The sequence below is a fragment of the Rana temporaria genome, chromosome 4 (assembly GCF_905171775.1).
Source record: "Rana temporaria chromosome 4, aRanTem1.1, whole genome shotgun sequence".
Lineage (NCBI taxonomy): Eukaryota > Metazoa > Chordata > Amphibia > Anura > Ranidae > Rana > Rana temporaria.
In genome coordinates this window covers 41029043-41051638 of record NC_053492.1, presented here as the reverse complement: position 1 = coordinate 41051638, position 22596 = coordinate 41029043, and the positions used below count along the sequence as shown (strand labels likewise).

The 22596-nt window shown below is 44.7% G+C and overlaps 1 protein-coding gene across 1 annotated transcript in view; it reads left to right on the top strand.

Moving 5' to 3' along the window:
- LOC120936167 (cytochrome P450 2K6-like) overlaps positions 1 to 20770 on the top strand; it is a 40243-nt gene extending 19473 nt beyond the window's left edge. The window contains exons 6-9 of the mRNA XM_040348321.1: positions 5271 to 5412; positions 12186 to 12370; positions 15286 to 15427; positions 19718 to 20770. Of these exons, the coding sequence (XP_040204255.1) occupies positions 5271 to 5412; positions 12186 to 12370; positions 15286 to 15427; positions 19718 to 19899 (651 nt within the window). The 3' untranslated portion in view covers positions 19900 to 20770. The remainder of the gene's footprint in view (positions 1 to 5270; positions 5413 to 12185; positions 12371 to 15285; positions 15428 to 19717) is intronic.
- Positions 20771 to 22596: the final 1826 nt, after the last annotated feature.

The window sequence follows — 22596 nt, the reverse complement described above, 5'->3', positions numbered from 1 at the left end:
GTGGAGTGTTGAGGGGGAAATCCAGACTGAAGGGGAACAAGAAGGTTATTCTTAATGAGGTGGTTACTCAGTAGGTTGTAAACCACGTGTTCAATGAGTTTGGAAAAGGGGAGTAAGAAGATGGGATGTAGGTTGTTAATATTGGTGGGGTCCAAAGAAGACTTTTTGTATGGTGGTGATTAGTGCATGTTTTAGAGAGTCGGGGAAGATGCCAGAAGAGAGGGAGAGTTTGAATATGTGTATTTGGAAGTATAGGATAGAGTCAGATGGTTACCGCAGTATTTGAGAGGAGAAATTGTCCAGGGAACATGTGGCTAAATGGCTCCCCTTAGAGTGCAGTTCAGAGTGATACACAATTGTATAGCAGTAAAGCCTTGTGAAAGAATAAAGTATTGAAAGTTCATCCAGTTCCAGTTTTCTTGTCTTCAGCTAGCTTAATTGTACTGCAGTGTGAGGTGGTGCACGTATTTGTAATCCAAAATAGCAAGAGAAACAGTAACTGTAGAATATGGTGAGATTGATTACTTAGCTGCAAACTATCCCCACTTGTAGCTCCTTCTGTGAGTGAACAGTACAGTACTGACCCCGCAGTATGGGGGAAAAGGAAACATAAAATCCCAGCATCCAGCTGTAGAATACTCAGGTGCAATAGATCCACAGCTGTGGAACTACAGGTCTCAGCGGCAGTCTGTATAGCAGACAATCATTTAGCAATAGTATAGTCACTACATGGATAGGCAAATGCCTTCTCACCACTCTGGATCCCAGCTGGCTGTGGACTCTGTCTTTGTAGATGGCACCTCCGCGCTGTGCTGCTCCTCCCGGTGTGCTGGAAGGCAGGTGGCCCCAAAAGCCCCAAAGCGCTGGCTGGCCCTCCTGCTCTATCAGCAGGGCTGCTCACACGGATCCTTCTGGGGCAGGCGATCCGCTCTCTGCTATAGGCCGGAGGCTCTCCCAGCCCTGGGTACACACACAGGCCTCTTGCAGGTTGTTGAATGGCATCCAGAGCGAGAGAAAGCAGGCCATTTATCTGCTTACCCAGCAGGCTGTGCTGTGACTTGGCATTTTGGGTTTGTAGCTTGGCATTGTGGGTTTGTAGTTCCCTGCCTGATTTAACAACATGAGTACTTCCTCATTGTCCTAATATGCATAGCTGTTTTTCTTAACCAGAAGAAAATATCCCGATAAAGTTTCAATGGCCCCTAGAGGGAGCCAAACCCTTTCTAAAGAACAATACATTTCTTAACCACTTGCTTACTGGGCACATATACCCCCTCCTGCCCAGGTGAAATTTCAGCTTCCGACACTGCGTCGCTTTAACTAACAATTGCGCGGTCGTGCGACGTGGCTCCCAAACAAAATTGACGTCCTTTTTTCCCCACAAATAGAGCTTTCTTTTGGTGGTATTTGATCGCCTGTGCGGTTTTTATTTTTTGCGCTATAAACAAAAAAGTGCGACAATTTTGAAAAAAAATACAATATTTTTTACTTGTTGCTATAATAAATATCCCAATTAAAAAAAAACAAACACATTTTTTTTCTCAGTTTAGGCCGATACGTATTCTTCTACATATTTTTGGTAAAAAAAAAAAAAATCGCAATAAGCGACTGGTTTGCGCAAAAGTTATAGCGCCTACAAAATAGGGGACAGAATTATTATTTTTTATTATTTTTTTTTTTACTAGAAATGGCGGCGATCTGCAATTTTTATTGGGACTGCGATGTTATGGCGGACACATCGGACACTTTTGACACATTTTTGGCGCCATTCACATTTATACTGCGATCAGTGCTATAAATATGCACTAATTACTGTATAAATGTGACATTGAAGGGGTTAACACTAGGGGGTGAGGAAGGGGTTAAATGTATCCCTGCATTGTGTTATAAATGTAGGTGGAGGGGGGGGTGACTGGGGGGGTAACCGATCTATGTCCCTATGTACAAGGGACACAGATCGGTCTCCTCTCCAGAGACAGCACTGCTGTCTCTGTGTAAAACGGCAATGAGAGATGATCTCGTATGTTTACATATGAGATCATCTCTCATTGGCCGCACAGATCGCATCGCAAACGGCCACTCTGATTGGCCGTTCGCGGCGATCTGTAATTGGCTGTTTCCAAGGGACACAGCCAACACAGAGTTTCCCCGCTGCACACTCTGGAGCGCGCGCGGGGAACGCCCAAAGGGGCGGACGTCTATTGACGTCCTGTTGGATTTTGGGATCCGCGCTGTAGCCGTCATTCGACTATAGCGCGGGTCCCAGGAGGTTAAATGATAAATTTGGTAGTAGACCTGTGCTACAGACAGAAATGGCTAGATTGGGGGCGGGACATGGGTTAGATTGTGTCCTAAAAGAGGTCAGTAGGAGCATATAGAAGAGAAGGGTTAAAGTGGCGATTGTTACTATTGGTAATTGTTAGGCGGGTTGGAGGTGGTGAAAGACAGGGAGAGAGTGAAACAAATAAGGTAGTGCTCAGAGAGAGAAAAAGGATTGTTGGAGAGCTTGCACAGAGTGCATAGGCAGGAGAACAACTGCCCAAACCATAGGTGTGCGCAACCTATTGCATTAGGTGGGTTGTCCCGATACCGATACTAGTATCGGTATGGGGACTGATACCAAGCATTTGCCCGAGTACTTGTACTCGGGCAAAAGCTCCGATGCTTCACCCGATACCTTGACAGTCAGCGGTGATCAGTGCAGTGGGGGAGTTACAAGCACTGATCACCGCTGATTGTCCTCATTTCTCCTCCATTCTGCTGCTGTACCCCTCTGTGTCCACCCTCTGTGCTGCTGCTGTGTCCCCCCATCTCCGCTGCTGCCGTGTCCCCCCATCTCCGCTGCTGCCGTGTCCCTCATCTCCGCTGCCGCCGTGTCCCCCCATCTCCGCTGCCGTCGTGTCCCCCCATCTCCGTGCTGCTGTCGTCGTGTCCCCCCCATCTCCGTGCTGCTGCCGCTGTGTCCCCCCCATCTCCGTGCTGCTGCTGCCGTGTCCCCCCCATCTCCGTGCTGCTGCCGCCGTGTCCCCCCCATCTCCGTGCTGCTGCCGCCATGTCCCCCCATCTCCATGCTGCTGCCGCCGTGTCCCCCCCATCTCCGTGCTGCTGCCGTGTCCCCCTCCGTACTCCTCCACCCCCTCGATCTGTCAGGGTGGAGAGCGGCGGTAGGAGCCGGTAAACCCGGCTCCTACCTTTTCTGAACGTACATCACTGACTGTCCATTCACATAACTGAAACATCGTAAACTGTGTTTACAATGTTTCAGTTAATGAATGAAGAGAAGCGGCTGTCTTCTCTCCTTTCATTTTCAGCGCAGCTGAGGCTGCTGAGAAAGGGACTGGGGAATCAGTGTCCCTAGTCCCTTTCCCTGTCTCAGAGGGGAGATGTCAGAGGTCTGTTAAGACCCCTTATATCTCACCAAAGCCCCCCCAACAGGGCTGTTAAAAAAAAAAAAAAAGGGAATTGCAATAAATAATAAAAAAAGTAATTGTAAAAAATAAAAAAACACTGACACTGTCCATCCCCCCCCACTCCCCTTAAAAAAAAAAGCATTGTAAAAATAAAAATAAAATAAAAATTGTAAAAAAAATAATAAAAAATAAATACTGACACATGTGCCACTGTCACATGCGATTTAAAAAAAGTATTGGTAATCGGTATCGGCGAGTACTTGATAAAAAGTATCGGTATTTGTATCCCCCATTATTATCACCGTCCCAAAAGCTTGCAGCCTTTTCCATCTGTGCAAGGAGCTGAGTCTCCACCTCCTCATTAACATTGGGTGGTCTATAACAAACTCCAATGATTAACTTTGAACTACGCACATCTGTATGCAGTTCCACCCATAATGCTTCAGACTCATCACATTCTCCATAAACCAGGTCCTCTTTCACACTCAATTTGAGATCACTTCTTACATTGAGATAGACCCCACCACCTTTCCTTTTTACCCTGTCTCTCCGAAAGAGTACATAGCCAGGAATATTAATAGCCCAGTGAGAAATGAAGCCAAGTTTCAACAGTACCGATTACATTATAGCTCTCTTCATGCACCAGAGCTTCCAACTCACCTATTTTGCTTGGCAGACTTCTGGAATTGGTGAACAAACACTTTAACGCATTATTACATTTTGCTCTAGTGTTTTTCATATAATTTTTAGTAGTACAAATGGCACTATAATTTCCAATGGCTGAGCTGATTGCAACATGGGAACTTTCTTGTCATGTGCCATAACCCTCCCCCCATTTATAGCGGCGTATCTAGGGTATGGCAGCCATGGCAAGTGCCATGGACGCCATATGAAGGGGGCACTGTTGAGTGGCTGGGCAGCAAGGCACCTACCAGGGTCTGAGAGTCTCTTCTTCCCTCCTCCAGAGCATAGGCAGGATCTCCTTTTCAGCACCTTTGCTAATGGACAATGGCAGCGCTATCCCTGCTGCGTTCAGCCACAGCCCTCTCCTGTTCTCCCAGGATTTCCCATTCCATCTGGTCAGATTGGCAGCGCACAAAGAAGAAGGAGGAACATCAGTTTCTCCCTCTCCTCTGTGAAAACTGAGGCCTTAAGTTATGAAGATTTCATCACTTCCAGTATTGGTTCTGCATTTACCTGGCCTTGGAGGACAAAGGAGGGATAAGGGGTCTAATAAACCCCAGATTTCTCCATAAAGGTATCACAAGGGATGATAAATATCACTAGGTTTGTTAGCTGTCTTTTTTGTTAGGGTTATTTGAAAGATGGGTTTCAAATGTTTCGACAGGGGTGCAGTTTCAGTGCTTGCCATAGGTGCTATTTTTACTAGATATGCCTCATCCCATTTATCCCCATTCCACCCTCCATTCATGTCTGACCCCCTAACTGACCTGTCTGCCTGATGTAATTATAATTCAGCCTCCCCCTCAATCCTAGTTTAAATACTCCTCCAGCCTTCCCATAAACCTCTCCCCCAGCACAGCAGACCCCCTTCCATTCAAGTGCAAACCATCTTTAGCATATACGTTGCACCCCAATAAAAAGTCAGCCCAGTGCTCTAGAAACCCAGTCTTGAACTTGAAGCAGAAAATCATACTCTATATTCCCTGCACTGGAAGCCTAGTGTTTAAAGCACAGCACCAAAGCCCAGACACAGGATAATAACAAACCAGACTGAAAATTGACCATTTGACTACCATTGTATCAATATAAACATACTACAGCGCAGTATTTAATCGTCAAGTATCTGGTTGCAAGGGAAATGTTCACTGCTATATGCATTACAACTGTCATTTGCAGGAGGCTGGGAACCCTCATTCTTACTTCCATATTGAAAATCTAACAAGACTGATAAGAAATTTATTTTTTGCGGGAACGGAGACAACTTCAACTACTCTGCGCTGGGGTCTGCTGCTAATGATGAAATACCCAGAGATACAAGGTAATATACATCTTTGGCTAAAAATGTACAACCATTTGTCAATAAAAAACAAAAAAGTTTGCATTATTTGAGGCACCATAAGTAAGCGTGAAGCCTCGTACACATGCTCGGTTTTCTCAGCAAAAACCAGCAAGAAAACTGCTGGCAGAGCTTTCTTGCCGAGTAATCCGAGCGTGTGTACGAGGCTTTCAGGTTTCTCGTCTGGAAATCTGCCCAGAATCTCGGCGAGAAAAATAGAGGTCCTGCTTTCTATTTTCTCGTCGAGATTCTTGTCGGCCTGTTTCCCGACGAGATACCCGAGCGTCTATATACTTACCTGCCACCGTAGAAACCTGTGCATGCTCAAAATGACTTTGACGCATGCGCGGTAGCTTCCACGACATAGGTAGGGTGAAGCAAGGTGGTGGCGAAGGCATCGAATGTGACGAGTGCATGCTCGTCGTACGCGATGATGTCACTGCATTCTTGCCTTTCAAAAGAACCACGGTTCTTTTAAAATGAGTGTGTGTACATTCCGACGGCAAGAGATTCTTGCCAAGAATCTCGTCAGGAAAAACTATGTTTTTTTCTGACGAGATTCTTGCCTGTGTGTACAAGGCTTGACTCAACTTCCATGTCCTCCTCCAACTGCTCTGCTGCTGGTGCCATGGGAAGAGAAAGAGAAGACCGGAGTTTAAAAAAAATTGCGTAGGGCTGGCATGACAGGGGAAACAGGGGACAAACTGGGAAATGAGAGAGCTCACCTGATTGGGACAGCTGGGGGAATAGGAGTCACAGCGTAAGGAGAGAGCTTCCCACCCACCCTTCCCATTTTTTTTGTTTTCTCTTTTGATTAGGACTTTTTTTTACAAAGGGCGGCAGGGTCCTAAGGATGTCGTGGCAGTTGATGGGTGTTGATCTTTTCGGGTGAATGAAGAAACCTTGGATAAGGAAGAGTTTGGGACCCATCGGCGGTATGGGTCCCGCTGGTGATATTCCAGTTAATGGTGCACTGCGGTGAGTGGTTGTCTCCGAACTAGTATGTCAGCTGGAGGCCTATTAGTATATAAAAGGTACCGCAGTGCATTATTAAAACATATATTAGTTTGGGATTCCTGCAAAGACCAACATGAATATTGACTGATGGTTTTGGTTTAACAGATGTTTTCTACAGTTATGTTAATAAGAGGCTGCTACGACCAATATTTACTCCAACTTGGTGTGGTCTCCATTAATGGGTTAATGGTAAGGGTGGTTGGAGTATGGGGTTGGTCGGGCAGGTATGGGGAAGTATGGATCATCTGTTATACAATGGTCAAGCATCAGTACTGTCACATGATGTGCACTATGCAATTTTTAATTACATCAGATTATACTTCATACTTGGTAAGCCTACAGCATGGTAAATGAAACAATCAGCGCACATACATAAATATATGAACAATTGCAAGCTGAACACCAAAGGTAGATCACACAAAAAACCTTAACCTCCTTGGCGGTATTCCTGAGTCGGGGGGGGGAAATCCTGTACCATTAGCGGTATCCCCGAGCCAGACTTGGGATCACATCGCAGTATCCACAGGCAGAGTTTACTTACCTTGTCCCTACATCCTGCGATGCCTCCCCGCTGTGTGATCAAGCTGCCTCCTCGCTCGATTCACACAGTGCCGCCGAGCTCCGCTCCCTGTGACGTCACGACGCACGGGGGTGAAGATCGTCGCCAAATTCAAAAAAGTAAATACACAGTACATATACAGTATACTGTAATCTTACAGATTACAGTACTGTATGAAATAAATACACATCCCCTTTGTCCCTAGTGGTCTGCCCAGTGTCCTACATGCACTTTTATATTATAAATACTGTTCTTTCTGCCTGGAAACTGTAGATTGTCCATAGCAACCAAAAAGTTTATGTCAAAAGTGGTTTTAGACCAGCTAGAAAAAGCGATGATAAACTATAATCACTTACAGAATTGAGTGATAGCGATTTGTTGGGAAATTCATCTTCAGACACTGAAAGTAATGACAGCGACAATTCTGCAACTGAGCAAATTTCAGTGTTTTTGATTTGATTACATTATTGAATAATTTTTATTAGAATTACATTATTATTTGTTATAATTATTTATAGTTATTTATTAAATTATAATTTATGATTTTCTATTTCAAACTTTATCATACCCGGGATGTCTACTAGACTCCTGTTTGGTCAGATTTAAGTGAGTTTTTCCTAAGAATTACAGGCCTACAATATAAAACGCCACATTTTCAAGCAAAATAATTGTACCCCTTTAGCACCTAAAACCAGAAAGAATCATACCATCAGGGAGTTCAAAACAGTATAGAAAATAATAAACGGTGCAGCGCAAACAAGGGGGTTAACTGGATAATGGGACAGTGAGGAACAACCCCGTGGATGGCAGGTGATCTTCAAACGATAAAGTTGTGACTCAATGTGACAAGTCCTCCACCATTTATGAGAAATGCATTCTTACCAGATCAGGTGGACCATAGAGTAAACATTAGGGGGTAGATCCACGTACATCGGCGCATATATAGACCGGTGTAGCGCATCTCATTTACGTTACGCCGGCTCAACTTAGAGAGGCAAGTACCGTATCCTCAGAGTATTTGCACCCGCCAATGCGCCGGCGCAACGTAAATTACGAGGAGTAAGCCAGCGTAATTGAAAGTAGGAAGGAAGTGGGCGTGTTCCATTGAAATGAGCCGTGACCCTATGCAAATGAAGGGCTGGACGGACGGCGCATGCGCAATGACGCTGACTATGTTCAGCGCCTCTCTGCGCATGCTCACAACTCTGCCCGGCGTAATCAGCGAGATAGGAACTAGACCCGGCGTAATTAGTGAGATACGCCCAGGGCATAAATATGCCCAAACATGCGCCCGTCCAGTGCAAAAGTACATCCTCTTGTTTGCCCCACTCAAGCAAGGTACTTTTGTTCTGTTGTTTGTTGGTGTTTGTTGGTGTGTTTTTTGGAGAGATGTCTGCAGCTCGTAAAAAGAGGAAGCTGAATTTCTCCCCACAGGAGAGGGCTATTATTGTCAGGGCCATGACCCAATATGATAGGTACCTCCATGGGCCAGAGAGTGCCAACACCACCACGGCCAGGAGGAGGGAGAGCCTGCAACTGATAGCAGACGATGTCAATGCATTGGGGAGTGAGGCCAGGACCCCCAATGAGATCTTAAAGAAGATCAATGATCTCAGGCGCGTCGTCCGAGGTAAGCTGGCCAAGATGACCACTCATGCCAGGGGCACTGGAGGGGGACCATCAACCACTCTCAGGCTCAGTGCTGAAGAGCGGGTGGTTGCCCAGTGCCTCCACAGGCATCAAGTGGAGGGAGTTCCTGTATTTGACTCCATTGAGGAGGCCTTGAGGACATGTAAATGTGTTTTATTTCCTATCTGGTGTGTAGCATGTGTGGGGGGGAGGGAACATGAGACAAGTGTGTGGATCCTCCAACATGTGAATGTTTTGTGTCATCCACAGATGTGCAGGAGGGTGCTGGGCCATCTGGCCAGTCCACAGCCTCCCCTGGACATGAGTCTGAGGCAGACTCCAGGCAAGTCAGGAGTCATCTGTGGAGGGGAGTGGCCACAGCTCTCCTCAGGAGGAGGTTGAGGAGGAGGAGGTGCTGAGTGCCAATGAGGTCCTTCTCCATTTGGAGGAGGCTTTCCCTATGCCTGGCACTAGTCAGGCCTCCATCAGGGGTAGCTCCTCCCACTCCTCCCACAACAGGGCTTCCCCCCCAAGGGTCTCCCCTACTCCTAGGCCCCACGCCACATCAGGAGCCAGGAAGGTGACCAGGAAGACAAGGGGGGTGGCAGAAGTTCTGCCTGAAAACCTGCGGAGGGACCAGGCCCACCAGACCCGCCATCTGGGTCAGGTTGCCCAGTGCATGGAGCGCATGTCAGACAGCATGGCCTCCATAAAGGAGTCTGTGCAGGATGTGGCCTGCAACTCCTCGGCTGTGATAACCTGCATGACTGACCTGCAGACCACCACAGCAGGCGTGGGTCAGGAGGTGCGCGCCCTGACCAAGGCTGTCCGGGCCAACACGGCAGCCATCCAGGCGGGGGTGAGGCTGCAGGAGGACACCAATGTGGTCCTCACCCGCATCGCCCTGCCGTTGGAGGGCAGGTCGCCAAGTGGGCAGGGACCAGGGGATGCTCCTCCTTCTCCTGATTTCCCCCCCCCATGATTCTCCCCTGAGGAGCCGGGGCCGGGGCCGTGGCCGCCGCAGGCGTGGGGCACAGCAGCGCCGGTAGTTTTTTTTTGTTGTTTTATTTTTACTCAGGTTATAAGTGTTTTATGTTTCTTTGTTATTTTACTCATGTTATGAGTTCTTAAAAAATTTTGTAGCCCAGGCAGGCTACAGTGTGACTGATGTATGAATGTGGGGGTGACATTCCTGCCGGAAAAGGGGTGTCACCCTCGGTTGTGGTGGAGAAAGGATCCCCAGGATCAGGGAGAAGTGATCCCCAGGTCCGTGTGAATGGTGTATGAATGTCCAGCAACATAATTGGAGCCTTGGCGCGGCGTTGCTGCTCACAAGTCCTGAATGGTGGACTTGGGCTAATCCAATTTGATGTGGATGTGGGGTGTGTGCTAGGGATCACAGTGCGGGGGCGTGCCTGCTATAGCCATTAAAGGGGCCGACGTACACCTACGGCTATTTGCGCAGCTGAGCCAACTTGCTGCAGTATAACTGCAGCGGCTGGTCGGCAAGCAGTTAACTGACAATTGCGCGGTTGTGCGATGCTGTACCCAAATAAAATTGATTACATTTTTTTCCCACAAATAGAGCTTTTTATTTGTTGCTCTATAAACAAAAAAAGAGCAACAATTTTGAAAAAAAAATACAATATTTGTTTTACTTTCTGCTATAAAACTAATCCAATTAAAAACATGTAAAAAATCTAATTGTTTCACCAATTTAGGCCAATGTGTATTTTGCTACATGTTTTTGGTTTTTGCAAAATGTATTGCATCTACAAAACATGTTGTATTGTTATGCCATTTTTTCTTTCTTTTTTTGTAATTGCGACGATCAGCGATTTTTAGCGGGACTGAGACATTGCGGTGGACAAACCTAACTGACACTTTTGACACTTTTTTGGGAGCCAGTAACATTATTACAGTGATCAGTGCTAAAAATATGCACTCTTACTGAACTAATGACACTGGCAGGGAAGGGGTTAACATCAGGAGCGATCAAAGGGTTAAGTATGTCCCTAGGAGGTGCTAATTGCTAACTGTGTTGGGGATGGACTGACTGGTTGAACACAGAGATCCGTGTTCCTGCTTAGCGGAAACACAGGATATCTTTTTTCATCCCTGTCAGAATGGCAATCTGCCTTGTTTACATAGGCAGATCGCCGTTCTGCCTCTCTGGAGAGCGATCGCTGATTGGCCACCCTCTGGCCAATTGGAAAGTGCGCGCCTCCAATATCTATTGCACGAAATGACCTGCAGGTACGTTGTTTTGCGCAATAGAGCCACCCTACTGCAGTATATCTGTGGTTGGCAGTCCTAAAGTGGTTAATTAGGTAAACAATTTCCCCCTTGAAAAATGCAATTTACTATAAAAAAGTTACATAGTTACATAGTTAGTCAGGTTGAAAAAAGACACAAGTCCATCCAGTTCAACCACAAAAAACAAAATAAAAAAACACAGTAAAATCCTATACACCCAACTTCATACCCACAGTTGATCCAGAGGAAGGCAAAAAACCCCAGCGGAGCATGATCCAATTTGCTACAGCAGGGGAAAAAATTCCTTCCTGATCCCCCGAGAGGCAATCGGATTTACCCTGGATCAACTTTACCTACAAATCTTAGTACTCAGTTATATTCTGTACATTTAGGAAAGAATCCAGACCTTTCTTAAAGCAATCTACTGATCTGGCCAGAACCACCTCTGGAGGGAGTCTGTTCCACATTTTCACAGCTCTTACTGTGAAAAAACCTTTCCGTATTTGGAGGTGAAATCTCTTTTCCTCTAGACGTAAAGAGTGCCCCCTTGTCCTCAGTGATGACCGTAAAGTGAATAACTCAACACCAAGTTCACTGTATGGACCTCTTATATATTTGTACATGTTGATCATATCCCCCCTTATTCTCCTCTTCTCAAGAGTGAATAAATCTAGTTCCTCTAATCTTTCCTCATAGCTGAGCTCCTCCATGCCTCTTATCAGTTTGGTTGCTCTTCTCTGCACTTTCTCCAGTTCTCCTATATCCTTTTTGAGAACTGGTGCCCAAAACTGAACTGCATATTCCAGATGAGGTCTTACTAATGATTTGTACAGGGGCAAAATTATATCTCTGTCTCTGGAGTCCATACCTCTCTTAATACAAGAAAGGACTTTGCTCGCTTTGGAAACCGCAGCTTGGCATTGCATGCCATTATTGAGCTTATGAGCTTATCCCATACTGTAAATACTTAAGATCCCTGTCATGTGTAATCAGAAAAAAAATTGGAAATGATCTCCTTTGTAATGTTTAATTAGATAGTCATCCACAAAAAAAGTCAGCCCATAAGTACTAAGGTAGATATCTCCTCTTGCATAGTGTTTTGATTTGTAAAATGCAACTCATCTAGTTAATCGTGTGTGCTAGTCTCACTTATCTATGTATACAGTAAAGATTGTATATATTGTATAATACTATATATATAATCATAACATTTGGTTCCCAAAGTAGGAGGAACAGAACAAAAATTTCAATTAATGTTTAATTTTATTCTTCTACTCTTCCTTATTACCTCCAGAAAAGGTGCAACAAGAGATCTCTAAAGTTGTTGGGTTAGCACAACCTACGTACAGCCATCGGGGACAGATGCCATATACGAATGCCGTCATACATGAGATCCAGAGATTTGCCGACATTGTACCACTCAATGTGCCTCACGAGACAACTAAAGATGTCAATTTTAGGGGATATTTTATACCAAAGGTATCTATTTTAGATCCTGTAAAACTCTATTATGAGCTACTAACACATAGCATTAAAAAGAAAATGTATTTTCAATGAGTTGAAGTAGAACTATGAGCAAAACTTTTTTTTTTTCCATTTTGGATCGTGTAAGGAAGGGTTATAACTAGGGTTACTACCTTTTCTTCAAGCCAAACCTGAGAATTTTAGCCACAGCATTTTTTTTTTTAAGTATAAGCCTTGGGACACTTGGGATTGTAAAAGCCTTGGGACACTTTTGGTGGCCTGAAAGAGTAGTATAGCGTGCCGTGCATGCGGCTGAATTGTGAGTGTTCTGCATGGAATGCGGGGTGAGAAATATTTAATATACGTGTAGCACTACCCCCGAAGGAGCTGCTGGTTTGTTTTGGGTCTACGCTCTGGTTTTCAACCCCTAAAACTGGCTCGAACCCTCCCTTGCCCTAACTGGTATCAGTGGGAATTGTGAACCCCAGTAACTGTTAGGAAACACAATACCTTGCCACACCACAGTAAATTATGTAAACAAATGGTTACCTTGAGTTGTATTGATCCCGTAGGATGACAGAGGAACTGCACACACAGGTTCAGCTTAACCAGAGTAACTTTTTACTTAGTAAGATAAAAGCAAAATAAACAAAGGTAAACAGTAGTGACCCTTGCAGAGCCCTGAAAGAGTCAGAATTAGTGATAACAGATAAATACAAATTAAATTATTATTACTATGTGGACCTGTGTAAGTACACAACAACGGGATTCCTTCAGTAAGATATTCACACTGAAGCACCCCCTACCAAAGCCTCACCCAGCTCTCCCATGTAACAGTACTGTACAATCTACTGAAACCAATTACCCAATTAAAGGGTATGTAAATGAATATCAACGGTTTACTATACCTAACAGGTAGTCTTTAGATAATATACTTCTCTAATATAGTTTGGTTGGCCAGACCAGACCTCAATACAAATTAACACAACAGTTGGTGCACTTCCGCGTTGGCATGCATTGGCGCACAACAAAAGTAATTTGTAATCCGAAAAGGGAATAAGTAGACACGGCCGGAAAATGCCCAAATAGTCTAATCACAGTGGAAAGGGTAAACGATCCACCCTCCTGCAATGCAGTTAGTATGCTCTGGCAGGTGCCCGTCTCACCCAATCAGATCCTTCCAGAACACTCCGTCTACGAACTCCAACACACCATCCTTCAGGATTACAGTCTCTGGTCCTCCCACAGGTCACCGGTGAACTGGGACACTGTCCGATCACTCCGTCAGGCATCCTCTCTGTCTCTGGATGCCGATCGGCCCGGCCGTGTATAAGTCTCAAACTCTCGCCTAGATTTACGGGAAGACACCTCACACAGGTGTCCTCCTGGGTTGAAGAGGCGGTGCAGAGAGAGCGTGCCAAACACGTCCTCTTCCTTAAATCACCTCCCCCAGCAGGCTGTGCGGGGAGCAAAGCATTCTGGGGCTGTACAGTTGCTCTCTGGGTATTGTAGTCTATGAATAAACCAGGGCAATGGAGTCTCTTTCTCTCTGTACTCAGTTTCCCAACATTCCTTGCTGTACCAGTGTGAAAGTAAAATAGAAGGTGGCTATAACCCAACTTGGCCACCGGAGGGATCTGGGATCCTTCTGGATAAACAGATGGTAGTCTTTTAATCACATAAGAAAGGTGATACCTCACTACATACAAAATGCAGGGGTCAGATATGTGCTAGCAGGGGGCTAGTGCTAGCAGAGGGTTAGAGTTAGATATGTGCTGGGGGGACTGTTTGAGAGGGGAGAGGGCTAGTGTTGGGGGGGGGAGTCAGATATGTGCTTTTTGGTGCTTCAGGACGGGAGAAAGCTAGTGCTTGCAGGGGGGGTTGGATGCGTGCTGGGGGATGCTTTGGGAGGGGAGAGGGCTAGTGCTGGAGGGGAGTTTAGATATGTGCTAGGTGGTGCTTTGGGAGGGGAGAGAGAGCTAGCAAGGGGGGCTTGGATATATGCTGGGTGTGCTTTGGGAGGGGAGAGGAATTGTGCTAGCAGGGGGGGGTCAGATATGTGCTAGGGGGATGCTTTGGGAGGGGAGAAAGCTAGAGCTAGCAGGGGATCTGTCAGATATGTGCTGCTGGGTTGTTGGATATGTGCTGGGGGTCGCTTTAAGAGGGGAGAGGGCTAGTGCAACGGGGGTCAGATATGTGTTCGGGGCGCTTTGAAAGGTGGAGAGAAATAGTGCTAGAAGGGGTTTAAGGATAGTGCAAGTGGGGTAGGGGGTTGGATATGTGCTGGGGGGGTGCTTTAAGAGGGGAGAGAAATAGTGCTAGAAGGGGTTGTCAGATTTCAAAGCCAACCCACACTTCTAGTCCTTTCCCCTACCTCCCCAGCACATATCCTCTTAACCCCCCAATATGTTTTTTTTTTAAGAATGTTCTCTTTCCCATCCACTCTCTCTCCCTCCCTTGTCCATCTACAGATCATAGAGACCTTTCTACAGACCTCAGATCAGCACATCCCTGCTCCCCTCCTCCTCCTGTGTAAACAGAGCGGAGAAAGAGGAGGAGGGGACAGCTTTGATCCACTAACACCAACAGGCTGCCGTCTGGGAGGGGAGGAAAGACATATCAGATAGCGAGAAGATTCCTTACTCCCGGTGCATTCCGGTGTGAATGATGTGTCCGGGTCTGGAGTAGATGAAAACCCAAACACATTGTTCAAAAACTGGGCTGTCCGGGAGACAAGACAGACAGCAATAAAAATTGACAGGGGCTCTAATCCCTCTCCTTTTCACCTTTATACTTTAAGATCAAAACAGTTCTCCCAATATAAACTGCAGAACAGTTTTTAATTAGATTACTTTTTTTTTAATAAATGATAATAGTAAGTATCTTCCATAGAATAAGTTGTACTTAAAAGTTATTTTCTATTTATATAGGAAACCTATATCATCCCTCTATTATCCTCTGTATTGCGGGACAAGACGCAGTTTGAAAAGCCTGATGAGTTCTACCCAAATCATTTCCTAGATTCCCATGGAAATTTTATAAAGAAAGATGCCTTCATGCCATTCTCTGCAGGTTTGTATTTATCTCTGTTTCATCATCACAACTGGCCTCAGCATAGCTGGACATGGCTATAATCAATAGAAGCCAATCAGATATTTGTACACAGAATTTCATATGTAATTGAGTCAATTAAGTCAAGAAGTGAGTTGGGTACCTGTCAAAACTAGCCACCCGACCCCCCCCCCCCCAAAAAAAAAAATAGTACATACCAAATGTGGCATGTCAGGGGGTCAGGAGTTCCACTTCCGCTTTAAGTTGATTGGCAGAGGTGGAATATTGATGATTGCTTCTGATCACATATTCAGGTCTTTTAGATGATCATTTTAAATTGATCAATTACACTTTAAACTGATATGCAAAGTGATAAACAATACCATTCGTGTTGCATTGTTCAATATTCTATTTGATGAGAAACTGTTTGCCATTACTCGTTCCAAAATAAATCAGAAAATGACTGCCCACCAAGTCAAAATAATTTTTTACATAAGAGTAAATTCCCCACTACCCAATTTACTGCCCCCCCCAATCCCTAAACACTTACTGACTCCTGTCACCGCTCTAGCACTGTTTGGGCAGCAGCACCACTCCTCTCTCTTCCTGGTCTTACATAGACACAGAGGGCAATGGGAGCAATAGGCTCTTGCTGCTATCAGTCAAACTCTTGTGAGGAGTTGTTTGTGTCCATAGACACACACAGTGCTTACTTGTCGTGCTGTGTGCCTCCATAGACACACACACACAGCTCTTACCATTAGAGTTGAGCGGACACCTGGATGTTCGGGATCGGGTTCGAACCCGAACTTTAAAAAAAAAGTTCGGGTTCGGGAACCCGAACCTGAACCCGAACTCCGAACCCCATTGTAGTCAATGGGACACAGACTTTTAGAAAAAAAATGTGCGGAGGTCCCCGCAAATTCAATAACCAGACCCTTTAGGTCTGGTATGGATATTCAGGGGAACCCCGCCGTCAATTTAAAACAAAAATGACGTGCGGTTCCCCCTAAATATCCATAACCAGACCCTTCAGGTCTGGTATGGATATTCAGGGGAACCCCGCCGTCAATTTAAAACAAAAATTACGTGCGGTTCCCCCTAAATATCCATAACCAGACCCATTATCCGAGCACGTTGACCTGGCCGGCCGCAGAAAAGAGGGGGGGACAGAGTGCGCCCCCCCCCTCTCCTGAACCGCACCAGGCCACATGCCCTCAAAAAAACACACTGACACCAAAGAATAAAGTCCTTTATTAAAAAAAAAAACATCCAGCGGTGAGAAATCCACTCGTTCCGGCTTCCTGCATTGTCCTGATCCTGCAACGGCTGCGGGTGATCTCCCGCGATGAGAAGATCCTGCGTCGGGTGATCTCCGCTCCGGCGATGAGAACATCCATTCATCCAGCGCAGCAGCATCCCGGACCTCCTCTCACCGCTGGGCACAGCCCAGCGAATGAGCGGCTGAAGCTGTGACATTTCTTATATAGAGGAGGCAGAGCCACCCGTCACGTGACCCTGCCCCCTCTGACGTACCCTCTGCTACGTCACTGGGTAAGCCCGAGAAGAGGAAAGACCTTTCCTCTTCTCGGGCTTACCCAGTGACGTAGCAGAGGGTACGTCAGAGGGGGCGGGGTCACGTGACGGGTGGCTCTGCATCCTCTATATAAGAAATGTCACAGCTTCAGCCGCTCATTCGCTGGGCTGTGCCCAGCGGTGAGAGGAGGTCCGGGATGCTGCTGCGCTGGATGGATGGATCTTCTCAGTGCTGGAGCGGAGATCACCCGACGCAGGATCTTCTCATCGCTGGAGATCACCTGCAGCCATCGCAGGATCAGGTCAACGCAGGAAGCCGGGAACGAGTGGATTTCTCACCGCTGGATGTTTTTTTTTTTTTTTTATAATGGACTTTATTCTTTGGTGTCAGTGTGTTTTTTTACAAGACTTTACACTTCCTTCGTGAAATGGTAGAGGTACAGTGTACCCCATTACCATTTCACACAGGGGGGGTCAGGATCTGGGGGTCCCCTTTGTTAAAGGGGTCTTCCAGATTCTGATAAACCTCCCGCCCGCATACACCCACAACCACTGGGCAAGGGTTGTGGGGATGAGACCCTTGTCCCCATCAACATGGGGACATCCTCCCCATGTTGAGGGCATGTGGCCTGGTGCGGTTCAGGAGAGGGGGGGGGACGCACTCTGTCCCCCCCTCTTTTCTGCAGCCGGCCAGGTCAACGTGCTCAGATAACGGGTCTGGTTATGGATATTTAGGGGGAACCGCACGTCATTTTTGTTTTAAATTGACGGCGGGGTTCCCCTGAATATCCATACCAGACCTAAAGGGTCTGGTTATTGAATTTACGGGGACCTCCGCACATTTTTTTTCCCCGAACTCCGATCCCGGACTTAAACTTTTTTCAATTATTCGGGTTCGGGTCCGGGTTCGGGAAAAACCCAAAGTCCGTACCGAACCCGAACTTTACAGTTCGGGTTCGCTCAACCCTACTTACCATCACTATGGGCACACACAGCCCATCTCAGAAGCATACATGTAAGCTGCTTCTATAGCAGAGCGGCTAGTGCCAGCTGGGGACAAGCCGAAGTGGAGGTATGGGACTACTCTGCGCAATATGGTTGTACAGAACAGGTAAGCATAACATATTTTTTTGTTTAATAAAAAATAAAACTTTTGTATTTTAAACTCAAATATATGAGTTAAGGCTTTCAAAGGGCTTCTCCTTCTTCCTGGTGGGCCAAACAGAGCAGCAGAAGAAGGATGACATTGAAATTGATTTACCCTGTTATGGCAAAGCACATGTTCACTTTAAGCTTTAAATGTTATTGTTACCAGTATACATATCTCATAAATTGTCTGAACATGGACCTTTAGAAAAAAAGATAAGGTATTATATATGTACTTTTCAGAGAGGGACGTTGAACTGGGAAGAATAATTTAAACAATTAAAAAGCACTTACAAACCTCTGCAAATTCTGATAAATAAAGCTTTATTGGATTATTTTAAAGTGGTAGTAAACTCTGTTACACCACTTGCACCTACAGGTAAGCCTATAATAAGGCTTACTTGTAGGTACTGTGAATATCTCCTAAACTTGCACAGTTTACAATGCCTGACCTTCAGAGCCCGTGCAATAAACAGCGGCTCCTGTGCGCATCTAAGGGAGTGACATCATCACGCCCCTGGCCACTCAAGTAGCCAGAGGCTGTGAACATGGAATGAAGACTAGGGTTAGATGTCAGCCATCTCAGCGGTGACAGTGTGATGTTTGAGGGCTTCATTATAAGGTATTTTTTTCATAGTGTGCTAGTATGTGATGCATACTAGCACATTATAAAGTTGTGAGTTATTGGCGCAAAGTAAGAGCCAGTGTATCCAGGGAGTGTTGAAAATAACAATACAGTGGAACCTTGGATTACGAGTAACGCGGTTAACGAGCGTTTAGCAATACGAGCACTGTATTTAAAAAAATCGTGACTAGGTTTGCAAGTGTTGTCTCGCAAAACGAGCACGATTCAGGCCAAAGCGATGTGCAGTACCACTTTTTGGGGGGAACCGGAGGCGAGCAGAGCCGAACGTCACTGATCTCAGCCGTTCGGAAAGGCCTGAGGACAGCAGGGCTGACCTTGGCATATCTCAGGTAGGAAGTTTTTCCGAGGTTAGCCGAGGTCAGCCGAAGTGCCCTCGGGCCTCTTCAGGCATTTCCGAGGCTCTCAGGCGCCCCCTGCCTCTGGCCGCATGCGGTATTGCATCCCATTGAAGTCAATGCGAAACAAATAATTTTTGTTTCCATTGACTTCAATGGGGAAACTCGCTTTGATATGCAAGTACTTTGGATTATGAGCATTCTCCTGGAATGGATTATGCTTGTACACCGAGGTTCCACTGTATCTAAAATCAATAACTCTGAGTATTGGTCTAAAAGGATGACTATTTTAAATGTTCATAAGGTCCATAAGCCAATTTACTCCATGGCAACTCAGTGTGCAAACAAGAAGCAAGTTGAAATTAACTGAGGGGAACGCACACTACTGAGTGTAGCGTTTAGATAAATTTATTGTATCATACAGAAGGTTTCACACAAAGGTAAGAAGTTTGGAAGCATGTAACACTGCAATGTTCCCTGACTGTGGAGTGGTGAGTCCAGAGAATTCTGTGTAGCTGGAGGCTCAGAGGGTCATGTCCAAGAAGTGCCGATATCTACCGGCCACATCCCTCTGATCGTTATCACATCTCTTCATTGATTTACTTTTTTCATCACTTATGTGACGCTTCTCTTTCTCTCTCCTTTCAGGACGTAGAGCCTGTGCTGGAGAAAATTTGGCTAGAATGGAGCTTTTCATTTTCTTTGCCAGCTTGCTGCAGAAGTTCACATTTCGTTTTCCTCCTGGAGTCAGCAATTCAGATCTAATGCCTGATATTGGATTTACCAATATGCCAAAACAACACAACATCTGTGCTATTCCCCGGTATTAGAATAAATGTGCAAAGCTTTAGACGGGGTTCTCATTTATGAAAATTAAATGCAGGTTTCCCTGCATCCAATTCGCATTACAGGAGAGTGTGCCTGGCTCTTAATGGAGCTGGTTCACACAGCTTTGGGGCGGCCACGGAGCGCACAGCAGAGGGGTCCTGTGCATCTTTGGCTCTGTTTCAGTTCAAAAATTCTGACCTAATTCAGACCCGAACAGTGAACAGGGATGCACTGGACCCCCTGCTGTGCCCTGTGGCCTATTTGGTTTTAATATAATGAAAATTTACCGGTGGTGCTGGACCACAAAAAGTGGATGGTCAAAACTTGTGAGTGCCCAAGAGCAGAGTTTGGAATTATGGTCGGGAGATCCCACTAATAAAATAATCAAGGCGTGTAAAGTGACAGTTACAATATCTAGAGAAATACCAGTTCAAAGAAATGTGCAGAAGTCTATATCAACAACCTCTATTCTTTAAGGCCGAGTTCACACTATATATGTTACTGTTTTACATTTTATGCGCATAGATTATCTGTATGAGTATAAGGTTTTCCATGCTGGGAGTGCAACATACCCTCCGATTGAGTTCTAGATTTTAGATGCATCATCTGAACATGATACATTTTTGTAATTAAACATTTTAATCATGTTTAAATCAATAAAATAGTTAGATTTTATATAATTTTGTGCGGGTGCCTTAAAAGTCCACTGTGTCTGTTTTTTGTTTATTTCCAGTGTTCCAACTGACCACCATAGTAGCAGTACACTTTTTAGGTAGCTGCTGCCTGACCTTGGCATAAACATTAGACATGTGCACACTGAAATATTTTGTTTTGGAATTTCGTTTTTCGTCCGAAAAATAAATGTATTTAGTTACTCCCGAAACTTGTTTTTATTTATTTTGTTTTTAGTTATTGCATTCATCCGAAAATCTGAATGAATTAAGGTCGAATCTGTCATTGAAGGCTAATGCCGCGTACACACCATCACTTTATGTGATGAAAAAAAACGACACTTTCTGTGAAGTAAAAAATGACGTTTTTGAAACTTCAATTTTCAAAGACGAAGTTGCCTACACACCATCGTTTTCTCACAATGATCTTGCAAAGTGAGGTTACGTTCCACCACGTTTTACCATTGAAGCTTGCTTCATAAGTAGCTTCTGGGCATGCGTGGATGAAAAAACGTCTTAGAAAACGACGTTTTTTGCTACACACGGTCAATTTCTGTGAAGTAAAAAGCGCACTTTTGAAAAACGACACATAAAATTGAAGCATGCTTCAATTTTTTTTGATCGTTTTTTACAAGACATAAAACAACGTTTTCCCCCCCACACGGTCATTTAAAGTGACGTTTTTAAAAACGTCATTTTTTTTCATCACATAAAGTGATGGTGTGTACGCGGCAATATGGTGTCTGTCGAATGTTCAAAGAAGATTTGACGGAGCAGCGAAACTGTACGACACAGCCGCGATTGTACATTTCCGGTTGAATGTTCCGCCTACAAGCTAGCTATAGTAGAATTCTAATGTTGTATGACTAGTAATAATTATATTTATTAATTATTATTACTAGTCAACCAACATTAGAATTTTTTTATAGCCTATGGACCGAGCATTTGACTGTAAATGTACGATTGCAGCATCGTACAGTTTAGCTGCTTCGCCAAATCTTCTTTGAACTTTCGACAGACACCATAAGCCTTCAATGACATATTCAACGTTTGTATGTTTTTCAATGCTTTGTCGAATCTTCGTCATTCATGTTGAATTGTCAAGTTAGTTCTAGCTATTTTACTGCTCCTCCTCTTTGGTTACAATCAGCCAATCATCATCATCATCATTATTATTTTTATTTTACTTCCCCCACCAAGTTCCAGCAGCGATCTTTTCTCTCTATAATGTCTTATCTTTTCTCTCTATAACATCGAATCTTTTCTCTCTATAACGTTGAATCTTTTCTCTCTATGTCGAATCGTTTCTCTCTGTTTCAAATCTTTTCTCTCTATGTAGAATAATCTTGGACTAATAGAGTTAAGGTTAGGCACATTGGACCGCAGGTTTCGATAGACACAGATTGTTATTGTCAGCGTCATGTTGAATCTCCTATCTATATCGAACTGTTGTTGCAACGAAAATAAAGCATTTGTTTATGTTGGATCTTTCGGTTTTCGTATTCTGTGCATTCATTTTCGTTTGTTAAAACGATAACAAAAATGCCTGAAATTTGAACAAAAATGAATGCACATGTCTAATAAACATTAAAAAAGCATTAAACCAAGCTGACCAGCTTCAGCTCCGTTTATTTAACAAGACCCTTTTATTGGTAGATGTTTGACAAGGGTGAAAACTGTGTGATCCTTTAGCAACAGTCCAAAACTCAAAAGTTATGCTATGCTGAAGTGGCCTAAAATTAGTAACCCGAATGTCATGGAATGACCCAATCATCGTCCAGACCTTAATCAATTAATTATCTATTGGTAAGTCTTGGGAATTGTAATTCAGAAGTGCAGCGCTGTGAGAACTAATAATAAATTAAAACAATAAAAATAATGTCCAAATGAGCATATGCAATCTTCAAAATGTTGAAAATGAAGAACCTCCACCGAGAATTCAGTGTGCAGATAAGGAAACACACCACACCCTGTGCAGTCAAACTGCTTACCAGATCAACATCATTATAGGCATGTAGAGTTAAATAA